Below are 16106 nucleotides of genomic sequence, written 5' to 3' on the forward strand. Positions count from 1 at the left end.
TTTTCTGGCCAAGAGGCATGTGAGATCCTAACTCCCTGTCTAGGGATCAAACCCATATACCCTGCGCTAGAAGGCAAAGTCTTAACCACAGGATCACCAGGGCAGTCGCTACTTTTTCTTTTTAAAATAGCTAACTGATACTCTTAACTTTCTAATTTCCTTCCTTCTACTTTGCTTTGGTTTATTTTATAGTTGTTTTTCTAGAATGTTGACAAGGATGTTTAACTTATATACTAGTTTGATATTCCATGATCATCAATTTTAAAAAGTAATGTTATCAGTTTCTCTCCACATATAACTTTGCGTACCACAGATTTGGTAAGATGTGTGCTCATTACTGGAGGAGGCAATGGCAGCCCACTCCAGTACTCTTGCCTGGAAAATCCCATGGACCGAGGAGCCTGGTAGGCTGCAGTCCATGGGGTCGCTAAGAGTCGGACATGACTGGGCGACTTCACTTTTACTTTTCACTTTCCTGCATTGGAGAAGGAAATGGCAACCCACTCCAGTGTTCTTGCCTGGAGAATCCCAGGGACAGCGGAGCCTGGTGGGCTGCCGTCTATGGGGTTGCACAGAGTCGAACACGACTGAAGCAATTAGCAGCAGTGCTCATTACTAGTCATTTCTATGGATAATCTGATTTTAATCTTGATTTTAAATTACTAAAAGTTAAAAGATGGAAAAGAGGGTATTTCAATTTCTAAATGGTAAGATTTTTAAATATCAGGTTTATTGGGGCATAATTTATGTACACCTGTTGGTTTAGTTCCTCAGTCATGTCTGACTCCTGTGATCCCATGGACTGTAGCCTGCCAAGTTCCTCTGTCCATGGGATTTTCCAGGCAAGAACACAGGAGTGGGTTGCCATTTCTTTCTCCAAGGGATCTTCCTGACCCAGGGATTGAACCCATGTCTCCTGCACTGGCAAGTGGATTTTCTACCACCGAGCCACCAGAGAAGCCCTTCTGTATACCAACATTCATCAATTTTAACTAAATAGTTCGGTGAGTTTTGACAAATATCATTATTTAAGCATCATCATACTCATGATATAAAACATTGTTGTCACCTCCAAAATTTCCTCATGTCCCTTTGCAGTAATTCCCTCCTTCTACCCCTAGCTCCTGGCTACCACTGACCTGCTTTTTATCACTGTGAGTGTTTAAATATGTAAGAAACAACTTTATGAATGTCTAACACATCCAATAACCGCACATTTTTAAAGTGCGCAACTTGATTAGTTTTCACATAAGTGTACACCCATGAAACCATCACGGCAATTAAGATAATGGAGATATACACCCCTTCTACATTTACCTTTCAATTACCTGGGTCATCAGGATGTCCACCCTTGTCCCAGACCCTCAGTGAATGGCTCTTCAGGCTTTTACCCAGGTGAGCATCCCTGGGTTAAGGTGGGATTGGGGCAGCCCCAGCTGTGAGCTAGACTCATGATGTGATGTGGTTAGCAGATGAAAGGACCCAGAGCACCTCTAGGGGGCAGTGTTTCCTAAGGCCACTTAATTGCATAATCTCTTCCAGATACTTGGCAAAGTACTGTTACATAAACTAGAACTTATTAACTGTGTGGTTCAAACTCTCCATATCGTTACTGAACTTAAAAAAAATTGTTCACTTGATTTGTACAGTTCAAAGGAAGATGTAAAAAGTCTTCCACAATGATTTTGTGAATTTTTAAGTTTAGCTGTGTTTGCTGATGTTCTTTTTTCGGGAACACAATGGTTCATTATATGTTCTACATGTATCTTTAATTAGTGCAAAAAAATTGGACTCATTTCCCATTTACTGTCTTTCGCTTTAGGTTTTATTTTCCTAGTATTAATCCTGCCACTTCACCCTCTTTGTGTCTTCACTTTCTATTTCTGCACTCTCAGCCTTCTAGGCTGTTTGTCTCAGCTGTGTCTCTGCAAACAACATTTACCTGGACTGAATGTGTCTTCTTATGAAAATCTTTGCTCTTTATCAAGGGAATTTAACTCATTTATATTTATAATGTTCACCCACATGCTTGGTCTTATTTTGTGTTCTGGTTAATACACTGATCCACTGTTTCCTTTTTTAAGTCTTTCCTTCCTGGGCCAATCAGGTCTTCTTGTTTCTTTACCCTCACCTCTAGTTTCCCCCTTTACTTTAAACTAATAGGTATCATTAACTATTAATAAAAAGCATTTAAATCTATCTTTTATCAAGAATTTGACATTTCTTGGACTTCTCTGGTGGCACAGTGGATAAGAATTCGCCTGCTAATGGGTTTGATCCCTGGTCTGGGAATATTCCACATGCCGTGGAGCAACTAAGCCCATGGGCCACAGCTACTGAAGCCTGAGTACCTGGAGCCTGTGCTCCACAACAAGAGAAACCACCGCAATAAGCTGGTGCACCGCAACAAAGAGTAGTCCCAGCTCGCAGCAACTAGAGAAAGTTTGCTTGCTGCAAAGAAGACGCAGTGCAGCCATAATTAATTACTTTTTAAAAAGAAGCATTTCTCCAATGTCCCCCTCCCTGAATCAGGGAGGATCTTTGGCACATTTTATTTCCTCTGACTCACCAAATGGTTTGTTGAAATAGTGTAGAATTTCATCTCCAGATAATTAATTTTCTTCTTTATACATATGTCTTTTCAGGGAACTTCCCTGGTAATTTAGCAGTTAAGACTCTGCTTTTCCAATGCAGGGGGCCCAGGATTGATCTCTGGTCAGGGCACTAGATCCCACATGTGTGGGGCGACTAAGAAGTCCACATGCTGCAGTGAAGATCCTGTAAGCCACAAGTAAGACCCAGCCCAGCCTGAATAAACAAATTTTAAATAAGGACTCCCTGCTTCCAATGCAGGGGTTTCAAGTTCGATCCCTGGTCAGGGAACTAAAATGCCACATGCCCCGGTGACAAAAAATCAACCAGACTATGTATGTATGTATATATATATATACAGACATATATATATATGGGCTTCCCTGGCGGCTCAGATGGTAAAGAATCTGCCTGTAATTCGGGAGACCTGGGTTGCGAAGATCCCCAGAAGAAGGGAACAGCTACCCACTTCTTGCCTGGAGAATTCCATAGACAGAGGAGCCTGGCAGTCTACAGTCCAAATGGTCGCAAAGAGAGTCGGACACGACTGAGAGAATTTCACATGCACACACGTGTGTGTGTATATATATATATATATATATATAATTTTTTTTCTATTTCAGAAATCCTTTTTAATCAATTGCATGTATTCCACAATGACACTTAAGCAGTCCTTTAGACTCAGTGTTCTTGCCTGGAGAATCCCAGGGACGAAGGAGCCTGGTGGGCTGCCGTCTATGGGGTCGCACAGCGTCGGACACGACTGAAGCGACTTAGCAGCGGCAGCAGCAGACTTGGTTAATCTTTTGCTTATTTTGCATCACTCTTTCTTATGGGTGTATCTTCCCTGAAGTGTATCTTCAAGGACTCAAGAAGGACACCATTCTTGAGTCCTTGAATCTTAACTGTTGGTCATTTGACTGGAATTTAGAAACTGGGGTTTGAAAAGTAATCTCAGTCCTTCCACTTACCTGCTGTGTGACTGGGCAAATTTCTTAACCTCTCTGTGTCTTAGTTACCTCTTTTAATCAGAGGAATAGTAATAGAACCCACCTCCTAGAGTCCTGAAGAGTGGATGGAATAAGGCCGTCAGTGAGTGGGTGGAGAGTTGAAAGATGTGGGTTTCCTCCCTCCAGTCTCTCAGGAAGTTCTTGCCACTAATCCTTCCACTCCCTGTGCACACACTCTCTTTCTCTGCGGTCTATTGCTCCCTCTCTGCTGGCACTCTCCCCTTAGCCTGGAAATTGGTTCAAGTCTCTCCCGTATTAAGAGAAAACCTTGGCTCCCGCTCTGTGTCCTTCTCCTGTTCCTTGCCTCCCTTTCCTTTCATATCTAAGCTTCTAGAAACACGGAAACAAGCCGTGTCTACACCCGCTCACTTGCTAACATCCTGCATCTCCCTTCCTGCCGTCCCCTCCACTCAGAGTGCCCTCAGCAAAGGTCACGGTGGACACAGCACCTTCAGTTTCCTGTAGCAACACAGCAGGGTGGAGGAGGCACGGGGTGACCCTGGGGAGGTCTGTCCTGCAGGATAAGCTGGAGAACAAATGCTTGTGTCCCCTGGATGGCTGTGTGATGTGAGTGAGCACAAGATGGGGGCTGGGGAGGCTTCCTGGAGGAGGAGTCACCTCCACTGAGTCTGCAAGGGGGTGGGACAGAAAAGCATTCCAAGCCAAGGGAAGAACATGGGGTAAGGCCAGGAGGCGGGAGGCTGCAGAGGGTCCTGGAAGCTGCACGTGGAGGTGCAGGGGGAACAGGGAGAGACTGAGCTGCACCCACGCAGCACTGCTCTGTTTCTGCAGCACAAGCCCTTGTTCGCTTCTCCCCAGGAGCTCTTCCCCCAGATTGCTCACACAGGGCCTCAGTTTCCTTCTGCTTCTCTGGCTCTCTCACTTAGACTCCCCCCAAGGCTTCCCCACTCCCCAACTCCAGGTTGGGGTTCTCTGCCTCTGGATTCTCCCACTTGTCCCAGATGTGCTCACCACCCCTTTTCCAGCTTCACACCCCACCTCCAGCTGCGCTCCAGACACCTTCTCCAGTGGCCTCAGCCCCATCTGTCCAGAAGCCCCTCCTCACCTTTCCCCCCACACCTCTTCTCCCTGCCCCCCCCAACACCGGGCCCCAGACAACAGTCTCTCCACCCATTCTGACACTTGCCCCCAGGAAGGGCACCATCTGAGCCTCCTCCTTCTCCCCCGCCCCCAGCCAGACCTGAGACTGTTCCCCACTTGGGCCTCCTTCCCCTCCCCTTGCTTCGTCCCATTAAGCCCACTGTGGCTCAGCCTCCATGCCAGTGTTTCCAAGCAGGATCCCCAAGTACTCCCTCTGTGACTATGTCAAAAGGTCCTCGAGGCCCAAGAGGTCTGCTGGCTTCATGATCCTTCCCTGTTAGGATGGAAGCTCCTCCTTGGGTCTCACTTAAGCCCCTCCCCCAAACTGCTCTAAGGTACTGATTTGGGGACAAAGTAGGTTGTGAGAACTGAGTCTTGAGAATGGACCCTGCTGCTGGACCAGGACCATCCGCTTCCTCTACCCGCTAGAGCCTCTGCCTGCTCCTGGGTCATTGGCCTGTGAGGCTGGCAGGCTGTGCCCTGTTCATCTCCAGCTGGGGCCTGAGCTGGGAAGCTGTTCTTCCTTGGGTCTTTCCTGGATGTGACCCTCTCCCAGTCCTAAAACAGGTTTGCTATGCCACGGCCCACTTGAGAAAGGAAGGTACCTGTGCTGTTTTACCTCCCAGGGAATAGCAGAGTTTCAGTGTGCCCACATGGTGGTTTTACCGGGACTCCCCCAGAAAGTGGCCTCGGGACCTGGGCCTAGTGCCTGTGGACTCAGTTGAGGCTGCCAGCTAGCTAAAGACGGAGCACGCGGAGGGAGCTGGGAAGTCTCCAGACACAGCCTGACCCCAAGTCTCAGGACAGTGAGATAGGGGCTTACGTGGGACAGAGGCCTTGAACCCAGGGCAGTCTGGGGACCCCTTCCCTGTGTCTACTCTATCCAGGCTGTGGTGGAGGGACTTAACTGACCAGCTTGGGTCAGGTATCCACTCATGACCAAATGGTCCAGCAATTTTATTTTTTCTTTATTTTAAAAGTTGATTCACATACCATAAAATTCACCCTTTTAAGAGCACAGTTCAGTGATTTTAGTGTATTTGCAAGACCCTGCAACCACCACCACTATCTAACTCTAGAACCTCTTATCTCCAAAAGGAGCCCGATAGTCATTAGCAGCCACTCCCCATTTCCTCTCCCTCCAGTCCAGGGAGCCATGAATCTACTTCTTGTCTTTATGGATTTGCCTATTTTTAACATATTAAAATAAATGGAATCGTATAATATGTTGTCCTTTGTGTCTGACTTCTAACATATTTTCAGGATTCATCCAAGTTGTTCGGTTTGGATTCATCCCACCACGTGCGTGAGTTTCATAATTATGTCCTGAGCACAGAGACGAACAAAAGCTCCCTTGGCAGAGTCACAGCACCGAAAAGCGATGCGCATTTACTGAGTGCCTACTGTGTGCCAAGCACTCGGGAAATCGCAGTGGTGGAGGAGGACAGAGGCGCTGGGAGCGGATGAGCGCGCATAGCCGGGCCTTGGAGGTGCCGGCTGGTGTTTTCAGTGCTGCTGTGACTGCTCCCGGGCACTGACACGCGACGAGGCGACCCGAGAGTCGGGAGCAGCGGCCTGCGCTCCTTGGGGAGCAGAGCCGGGGGCTGGGCCTACGGCCTGGAGCGAAGGGCGGAGCTCAAGACGCCAGGCCCACCTAGCACCGCCCATTGCCCACCGCCCACCGCCCACCGCCCACTACCCCGCGAGGGGCGGAGCCTCCTGAAGCCCCGCCCCTGAACCCTCCCCGCGCCGCTCCCGACTCTGCGGCGCGGGGGCGTGGCCTGAGGGTGTCCCCGCCCCGCGCCGCGCCGGGAGGAGGAGGAGCTGACGGCCGGGCCGCACTGCAGCGCCAGCGCGCGAGCGGGCGGTGGAGGACCCGGCCGGCCCCGAGCGCCGAGAGGCTGTCACGGAGGCAGACAGGCCGCGGCCGCCGCCGGATACAGCCCCGCTGCAAGCCATGTCGTGTGGGGGCCCCGCCTGAGCCGCGGCCGCCGGGGCCGGGGGCGCTCGGGCCCTCGGGAGCGGGCCGGGGCCATGCTTGCGCTGCCCTGAGGATGCCGCCCGCCGCGCCCGCCCGTCTGGCGCTCGCCTTGGGCCTGGGCCTGTGGCTCGGGGCGCTGGCGGGGGTCCCCGGGCGCGGTTGCGGGCCGTGCGCGCCCCCCTGCCTCTGCGGCCCGGCGCCCGGCGCCGCCTGCCTCGTCAACTGCTCAGGCCAGGGGCTGCGGACGCTCGGGCCCGCGCTGCGCATCCCCGCGGACGCCACCGCGCTGTGAGTAACGCGCGCCCGCCGCGCGAGCCCGGTGGTTGCCATGGCGCCCGGCGGCCTGCCGGGGCGCGGGGCGCCTGCACCCTCCGGGGAGAGGCCGGCCGGGCAGGCCGCCGGCCTGGCGGGCCTCGCAGGGCGTGGGCGCGTCCCCGGCCTCCAGAAGGGGAAACGGGGTGCGGGCCAGGCCTCTCCCAGGGCGAGGCTCCAGCGTAGTGAGGGCGGCCCGACTAAATAAGGAAAACCTGGGCCCGCGGCCGGCTCTCAGCCCGCCTGGCCTCAGCCAGAGGGAAATAGGAAAATCCCGGATTCTGTGCAGGCGGAGACCGCGCGCCCGGCAGGGCCCCGCGAACGCCAGCGGACCGGGGCCCGTGGGCTCTGGCGGGGCGGGGCGGTCTCCCGCACATACTTCAACGCTAATTAGAGACTAATAGGATGCGGCTTGGCCTGGGGCGATACCCAGCACCTGGGAGCCCAGGAGGAGGAAGCTGGGCTGGGCAGTGTAGAGCTCTTGATGGATGCTTAGAATTGGCCGGATGCTTAGAATTGGCCTGATGCTTGAAGTGGAAGGGGAAGACCGAGGGGCTGGACTTGGTCGAGCTCGGGTGTATTGTGGCAGCTGTAGGGGGAGTGAGGGCAGGATGGGAGGTGGGTTAGGGTCCTCGCGGGCCTCATTTGTCCTGTTTAGCGCTCTGATGTTATCCTGGGAACAGTGGGTGACTGTGATTGCCGTGGAGGGGTTTAAAACGCTGAAAAATCATCCTCAGGTTTGCATTTTGGAGGAAATAATAACACGCAGTCTTTATGGAGAGCTCACCTCCAGCCTCGGCCTGCGTCAAGGTGTGGTTGTGAATTGTCACGCTTAAACCTCAGCCTGACCCTCTGAGGTGAGGTGCAGCAGAGATGCCCATTGTACAGATGGGAACACAGGCTGGAGATGACGATGATGTGCTTTGTCTAAGCACAAGTGACCAGTAACAGCCGATGCCTGGCAGAGGCAGCGTTGGATTGTAAAGGGTGCGGGGAACTGAGGTTTCCAGACAGTTGACCCCAGAGCTGGGGGCAGTCTCCTGGCCTGTGATACACATCCTCAGGGCCCTGTCTGGGTGTTTCCAGACACCTCAGCCAGGACTCCACGGCTCCCTGGCTGCATGCTGGAATCCCTTGGGGGCGGGTGTTCAACATCCCCAGGCTTATTAAAGCTTGGATTTGGTTTTGTAACAATCTCTGGGCGACTCCAGTGTGTGGCTGCCTCTTTTTAGGGGGACCCTCGTGGTCTCTGTTCAGGCGAGTTTGGATGTTGAGGGCGGAGCAGGGGCGGGTGCTTCTCCTGGAGGGTTCCTCCTTGGAGCTCTGCTGGGTGTTGTGAGGGAGCTGGTTCTCCAGGGGCAGCGGCTGGGAGCCTTGGGACCACGCTGTCGTCTTGCTCCCTGACAGCTGGTGTTTGCCGTCACGGCTGTCTCTGCGGAGATGGGCTTCCTGTCTGCGGCCAGTGCCCACGTAATTGTTTTGGATCCACCCCTGGCCCTTGTTTCTGGATGTTGTGAATGAGGTTGCCTCCATCTCTGGTGGGCCAAGAGCTGCTGGGGGTCAGGCCCCAGCTCCTGCTGGTTATTCCCGCTTCCTCGTCACCTGGCAGCAGGCGGGCCTCCAGGAGCTGTCCAGGAAATAAACGGTACTGGTAGGTCGGCCAGAGGCCTGCAGCAGGGAGCAGGACAGCAGTGGAGCCTGAGCCTTGCGTGTGTCCACTTAGCCTCTGGACGTCCAGGAGCTGGCGGCCTGGCCTGAGGCGGCAGGATTCCAGGGCTGCTGGCCCTGCAGCCTGGGAGGAGGGATTCGGGGAACCAAGGAGACTTCACGTTCCAGTCGACACTCTGAAGCTGCCTCAGAGATTTCTGCAGGGCTCAGTGCGAGGAGTCCACAGGAAACTGGACCCTTGACTGCAGATGCTAAGGCCTGCCCCCGCCCAACCCCCCCACGCCACCGTCTGTTCTCTGTGGACTGCCCCAGCCATCATCCTTGCCTGTCCACTCTGCAAACCGCACCCCCCTCAGAGAGAGGGAGGCAGGTGAACCTTCTCTTAGGGCGCAGGAATGAGGTCCGAGATGCCAGGGAGCCCCCTGCAGGAGGGTGTACGCGTCCAGGGGCCCCAGTGGCCCTGCCTCCTGGGTGTCACCCTAGCCTGAGCCTAGGGGACTCCTGCCCAGCGTCTCTGTCATCAGTGTCAGGCAGGCACCCCTCCATTTGAGACTCCTTGGCCAGCCTGAGGTGCTGCAGGACAGCTGTGTCCTGACTTGGTGGGGGACAAGGGCTGGCTGGTAGGGGATTCGGGGCTTGCAGGATGACCCAGGGTTTTGAGACCCTAGCCTCCTTGGGTTAAATAATGCTTGCTGCTGGGAGGTGGCAACCTGAACAGGATGACGTCACTCAGTAAAGGGTGGTTGCTGCTGCTGCTGCTAAGTTGCTTCAGTCATGTCCGACTCTGTGCGACCCCATAGACGGCAGCCCACCAGGCTCCTCTGTCCCTGGGATTCTCCAGGCAAGAACACTGGAGTGGGTTGCCATTTCCTTCTCCAATGCATGAAAGTGAAAAGTGAAAGTGAAGTCACTCAGTCCTGTCTGACCCCATGGACTGCAGCCTACCAGGCTCCTCCATCCATGGGATTTTCCAGGCAAGAGTACTGGAGTGGGGAAAAGGTGGCTGCGCTCCTGTTTTTAAAGCTTTTATCCTGGAGAGTTTGAACTTCCATAGAAGTGGGCGGAAGAGCGTGATGAACCTCACGGACCCCACTGCCCTGTGGCCTAGCCTGCTGCTCCACCCTCACCCCCACCCCTTTTGGAAGCAAGCTCCAGCCATCCTCCATTTGACCTGTTGGCCTTGGGAAATGTATGGCGACCCCTGATCACACCCGAAACACTGCACAGTTCCCTGGTCCCTTTCATGTCCAGTGTGTGCAAATTTGTGGTTGTCTCAGTGTTTTCACTGGATCAAATTAGGATCCAAATAAGGTCCACGCAGTGGCAGTGCAGCTAGTTGATGTCTTTTAAATCTCTGCGGGTGTGCAGGCTCTCCTTCCGTCTCTCTTCCCTCTCTTGTGATTTGCTGAAGAGACTGGCTCCCACGGCACCTGGTGTGGGGTCATGTCTCTGTGTGTCCCTCTGCCCTTGGCGTCCTTCCCGGACACTGCTGGTCGGGCCCAGAGCTGTGTTGGGTGGGGAGCCACATTTCAGGTGCTCGAGCCACAGGACCAGCGGCTGCCGTGTTGGCCGGGTCAGCACAGAGAGTTCTAGATGGGGTGGTACTGCTCCGGGTGCTATCTGTCCATCATGTCCAGTGTGGCTGATTTTAGCCGGCCGCTTCTTGGGTGATGGCCAGGGGCTCTGAGTGGGCCTCATACTGTCTCATGGATGTCAGGTCTAGGACCAGGCTCGGAGCAGGGACTCAGTAGGGGTTTGCTTCTCTGACTAAGATATTGGGGCCTTGGGGTCTGCCATTGGCTGGGGGCACCCAGGGCCTTGCCCCTCCTCACATGTCCCCCTAACTGTTAGGGGGTGTTGGGGGTTCTGGGAGATGCAGCCCCCAGGGAGCTGCACGGGTGAGGGAAGGTGGGTGTTGGGGAGGGAACCCCTGGGCTCGGAGTGCGCCTGGCCTGTGTGTACTGCCAGGCACCATGTAGACAGCCATACACGTGGCTTCCTACACATGCATGCATGTAACCCCAGTGATAGAGAGGAGGCCACTTTGCAGGGGCCCCAGAGGGATCTCCAACGTAGGTGACACTGAAGCCAGTGCTCAGCGCTCGTGCAGGTGTCACCCCGCGCCAGGAGAGAGCATCCCATGTAGAGTGGATGGCCTAGCTCAGAGGTTCCAGGTGATGGGGGGCGGCAGGTGGGGCCTCTGGAGAGAGGGCAGTGGGGCAGCATTGAAGGACCCAGGAGAGAAGCGTCATGATTGGCATCCTGTAGAGAGGCCGTGGGCTGGGGTGCAGAGGCGCCTTGTGTGCCGAGCCGGTCTCCCCCTCAGGGTCCCTGAGCCGCCCGCGCTGGGAGAAGCAGACTGCGAGTGCATGTCCCAGGAGCTGCCTGGCAAGGGCCGGACGGCAGGGTTGTGCGCACACCGCTCCTGTCTGTGGCCCCTGGCAGGGCGGGCAGGTGAATGGGGAGACTTCAGCTACAGCTGTGACCCGGGGACCTGAAGGGATGGACAAGAGAGCGCTCCCAGTGCCCGGAGACCCTCAGGAGACAGTCAGGCCCCGGAGCAGTGAGGACAGCCACCAGCCTGGAGAAGGGTGGGGAACCCGTGTTATGTCGTCTGTCTGATGAAGGACTCCTAGCTAGAATATGTAAAAACTCAGTGACTCAAAGCTAAAAAGCAGGCAGAGCATCTGAACAGGCCAATCTACAAAGGAGACACACCAGTGACTAATAAGCATGTGAAAAGACCCTGTGTCTAGCTTTCAGAGAAATGCAAATCGAAACTCCAGGGAGATACCATTTCACACCCACTGGGCTGGCTGTCCCCAAAAGACAGATGATACCGGGTGTTGGGTGTTGGCGAGAATCCTCGTCCGTGGCTGGCGGGGATGGGGCACGCCTGGAAGACAGTCCGGCAGTTCCTCGGAAAAGTACACGTAGAGTCACCAGAGGGCCTGGCCGTTCTGCCCCTCGGTGTAGGCCCGGAAGAAACGAAACCTACATCCACACAAAAACTTGAATGCAAATGTCCACAGCAGCTCTGTTCAGAGGATCTAAGAGGTGGAAACAGCCCCAGTATGTATTGGAGATGGATATGTGCATAGAGTGTGGCCTGTCTGTAAGATACTGTTTGGCCACGGGAAAGAATGCGGTGCTGAGGCTTGCTGCAACATGGTGAGCCTTGGAAACGTGTTCTGTGACAGAACTCATATGCAGAAAACCACGTGTTGTGTGATTGTGCTGATGTGAAACGTCCAGAGTGGGCAAGGCCATGGAGGTGCAAGTGGACGAGTGTCTGCAGCTGGAGTGGGGCTGGGGTTGGGGGTGGTGGCCAAGCACGCTGGTTTTCCCCCTGGGGGGTGAGACGGTCTTGGAATTAGGGGTGGTGGTTGCCCAGCCCTGGGAGTATATGGAAAACCACTGAACTGTATGTTCTGGAAGGGTGACCTTTATAGTTGGCGGATTAAAAAACAGACCCCTGAAGAAAGTACCCAGGGGGGCACACACACCTCCTCCTGCTGCCGCCTGGCCTCCCTGCCTGGCTGCGGCGAGCAGGACTCTGCTGAGCTCTCTGTCCGGCGGTGTGGTGCCGTGGCCTGGGAACTGCAGTCGGTTCCATTTTACAGACCAGGAAACTGAGGTTGAGTCGCTTCCTGGGGTTGCCTGGCTGGTGGGCTGTGGCAGAGAGATGGTCTGGGCGTGCTCAGGGCCTCTCCCTGGAGCTGCACTGAGGGGCCTGGGGTTCGGTGGCGGTGAGGGTATCCCCGAGTGGGGCAGGGTGTGTTCAAAGGGGACCAGGTGGGCTCTGACTCAGCCCCAGCCGCTTGCCTGGCCCCGCCCACCAGCTCTCTCCCAATTCCTTTGGCTGTCCCTGCTCTGGTCCTTCCCAGCGATCCCCCAGGAGGAGCATGGGCAGACCTGGTTGCCATCCCAGCCCCTCCGCTTCCTGTGTGACCATGCCCAAGTCACTCACCCTCTCTGAGTTTCGGTTGCCTGCCCTGCATTTGGGCACCGTGAGTGGATGCGACTGATGTGGTTGTGGGCCTCAGAGGTGAGGGTGTGCGGTGTCCCACGCACTCAGTTGATGGTGGCCACATAATCCTAGCCGCTGCCAGAGTGGACCCCCAGACCCTTCTGAATGAGCTCAGAGTCTACCGCTGGTCCCCAAGTGCTGGCCGGGGGTTGGGCCCCTAGGACCTGTCCTGCTGCAGAGCACACAGGCCTGAGGAGAGGCGCCCTTGTGGTGCGCATGTGACTGTGCTGCTCAGACCAGACACATGAGTGAACCTCGGGCAGGCAGGCTCCTACACACCCTTCAGCACCCAGTCCTGGAGGCCCCGTGTCCAGAGGCCTCCTGCCTCTGGAGGCAGGCACGTGTGCCAGGCACGCTTCTCTAGTGTCTTCATCTCAGTTTTACATGTTTGCGTGTCCCACGCCTTCCCGTGTGGACATGTAACGCGGTGAAGGTATAAGGCATCTTATGACAGCTGGCCAGTGGCAGTGCCGCCTGTGGGTGGGCGTGTGGGGACCCTGGCTCCCGAGGGGGGCCCCGGCTGGGGTTTGGTTTCAAGTGAGGAAGCCATTTTGGACAAGACGTGCATTTTCCTTTCCGGAACATTCTGCCGTGCCAGCGCCGCAGCGGGAACCCAGCCGGGCCCAGCCCGCCGAGCGCTGGGGTGAAAACAGCCCGCTCCTGCTGCGCCGTCTGGGGAGGCGGCGGCCCTGGGCCCGGCGCTGGGCTGACCAGCGGGCCGGGTGCCGGCAATCTTGCTGGAAAATGCAGCTCACGCACGTCCTTTCTTCCCGGAACACCTCGTTCCTCATGGCTTGGCAGCCGCCTGTGCCGAAGGGCCCAGCCGTGCCCAGGCCGGGTGGGGGGGCTGCGTTTGGGGGCCTTCTGAACCCCCTGAGGTGCCCATGGGCCCAGGCCGGGTGGAGTGTGTCCCCAGTTCTGAGCCCCCGGGCCCTGGACCCCATCTTGGGGTCCTGCGGGGCTGCCCTGGAAAGGACCGTGCCCTGCGGTGGAGGCCAGCTTTGCCGGTGCCCCAGGCCATGCTCGCAGACCCCGTGCCCACAGGCTGAGACCTGGAGCTCCCTGGGCAATAGGACTGCCCGCCACCTGGGCCGACATGCCTGCCCCTGGAACGCGGGAGGCCACGTGCCTGCCCCCCGCCAAGCGGGGGCGACCCCGGGGACTGAAGCATGGCCCTCAGTCCCCAGCTGGGGAGGCTCCTTTTCCTTGGCCCCTCGCCCCATCCTGGCCTGGTTAGTGGAGGCCGCCTGGAGGCCGCCTCTGGGTGGGCTGCCCTGGGAAGGCCCCTCCTCGGGGCTCCCTTCCCCGCCACGGCCTATGGGTCCAGGGGCTTCCCGGGCAGGGCAGCCCCGCACCGGACACCTGTGCCTCGTCCTGCTGACAGCTGAGCCGCGGGCTGGCCACACCCTGCAGGGAGCCTCTCCACGCGCCCTGGAGACAGGCCCCTCCTGTCTGATGCCTGAGACAGGCGCCCGGGGCTCCCGCGGCCTCTCCCCTGTTAGAGGCCCAGACCCCCCCTCTCACTGGTCCCCAGGCTTCGTCAGGAGCCAGATGGGGGTGGGCGGCTCCAGCCAGGCCTCCCGGGCCCCTCGCCTGCCTCTCACCGTCTCTGCGTGTTTTTCTTCAGATCAGCTCTCTCCCCAAAACTTGAATTCATTAATTTAAACATCATTTCCGGCCCTGGAAGCCAGCCTCGCTCACCATAAATAGAAGTTCATGAAGACAGAGCGAGGTTAGCAGACTCAGACTGACCCACCCCATCCCGCTGCCAAAGGGAGCCGTTACTGCTGTGTTAAGTGGGGGCACTGGGTCTGGACTGGCCTGCAGGGTCCCAGGGGCCTGGGGCCAGCCTGTGGCCTCTTGCCCCTTCCACCTGGGCCTGGCCCCCAAGGGGACGTGGTGGGGGTCCCTGTTTACCCGGAGCCCTGGGGCCGCTGTGGAGAGGAATGGGGGGCAGGGCCGTCCCATCCCGTCCTGCCAGGGGGAGGCGGCCGCTGGCCCGCCGTGCGGTTACGTAGCGTGCAGGCGGCCCCTCTGGAACCCTGTTTCCAGCGTGGCGGCCAGCGCTACGGGGTGGGGTGTGGGCTGGGGCCTGGCGCCCGCCTCCACAGCTGACCACACGCGTCTGGAATGTGCAGATGTTTCCTCGGGGGCTCTGGCTGGCCCCCAGACCCCGCCGGGCATCTGGACTGGGGAGTGGGCACCCACCCCCACCCCCCGCCTGGGCAGAGGGGGAAACTGAGGCTGCTGAGGGCAGCAGCGCGGGTCCCTCCACGTCCCCAGCTCCAGGAGGCGACGCCCTGGGAGCCACCCGGGCTCAAGAAGGACCCTGTCCTTGGGCTCCACATCGGGCACCTCTTCCCTCAGCATTGCCCTGTGGCCTGCCCTATCTCTCCTCTGGGTCCTGAGGCATCCCTTCCCCTCTGCAAGGCCTGGGGCTGGAGGCAGGGGCTGGGCCCCGTGTGGGGGGAGATGGAGCCGCTGGCGTCCACAGGGTGGGGGCCTCAGTGCTGTCCCCCAGGCCCCCCTGGCTGGTGGAAGCAGGGATCCCCGCCCCAGCTGCTGCTACAGCAGGAGAGATTGGGCTGGGAAGGACACGACACAGTCCCCTGGGAGGCTGGGTGTCTGACGGGGGCGGGGAGGGGGTGGTGGGGCTGGGCCTGCCGCAGGGTGGGGGGAGTGACTGCTGGGCGCTGGAGGGAGGAGGGGCAGGCTGGGGCCTGGGGGTTGAATAGGGGTCTTCCTCGCCAACACCCCTGCCTGTCCCGGGTCAGGAGAGGGAACAGTGTGGTGGTTAAGAAGCCTCCTTCCAGTGCAGGGGACGCAGGTTCGATTCCCAGTTGGGAGCTGAGATCCCACGTGCTGCGGGGCGGCTGAGCCCACACGCCACCACGAAGAGCCTGATGCTGCCAAATAAATACCTAAGTAAATAGAACAGCAGGGGTGGGGCCGTGTGTGAAGACACCCCCGTCGTAGTCCAGGGCTGTGGGCATTTGGGGGCCAGGCTTGTGGCCTGGTCCCTGGTGCCCAGGGAGCTGGCCTGGCTCGTGCTGGTGCGGGGGTGTGGGCCACAGGTCCCCCTTTCCCCTCCCGCCTTGGGTCCCCGGAAGTGGCTAGCCTGGGAGGTCCGGATGACCCAGAGGGCTGACACCATGTGGCGTAGCCCCTCTTGGGTGTGAGCTCTTCTCCCTGTGGGGACGGCTGCCCACTGTGGCGCTTGGCCAGCCACCCTGCTGGGCTTCTGCAGGTGGCTCCCTGGGCTGGCCGTGTTCCCCATCCCAGACTCGGTAAGACTGGGAACCCGAGTCGGGGCAGGGTGCAGAGGAAACCCGAGGGGCTGGAGCGGGGTGGGGCTGGCCCTTGGCAGCCGTGGCATTCTCCTAGAATGGTGACGACAAAAGCAGATGGAGAT

The 16106-nt window shown here is 57.4% G+C and overlaps 1 protein-coding gene across 2 annotated transcripts in view; it reads left to right on the forward strand.

Annotated features, from left to right (window-relative positions):
- Positions 1-6542: 6542 nt before the first annotated feature.
- The window catches only part of PKD1 (polycystin 1, transient receptor potential channel interacting), a 39428-nt gene continuing 29864 nt past the window's right edge, over positions 6543-16106 (forward strand). For both annotated transcript variants that reach the window (XM_027528240.1, XM_027528241.1), the window contains exon 1: positions 6543-6972. In XM_027528240.1, coding sequence (XP_027384041.1) covers positions 6758-6972 — 215 coding nt within the window. In that variant the 5' untranslated portion in view covers positions 6543-6757. The remainder of the gene's footprint in view (positions 6973-16106) is intronic.

Source organism: Bos indicus x Bos taurus, chromosome 25, assembly GCF_003369695.1.
Source record: "Bos indicus x Bos taurus breed Angus x Brahman F1 hybrid chromosome 25, Bos_hybrid_MaternalHap_v2.0, whole genome shotgun sequence".
Classification (NCBI taxonomy): Eukaryota; Metazoa; Chordata; class Mammalia; order Artiodactyla; family Bovidae; genus Bos; species Bos indicus x Bos taurus.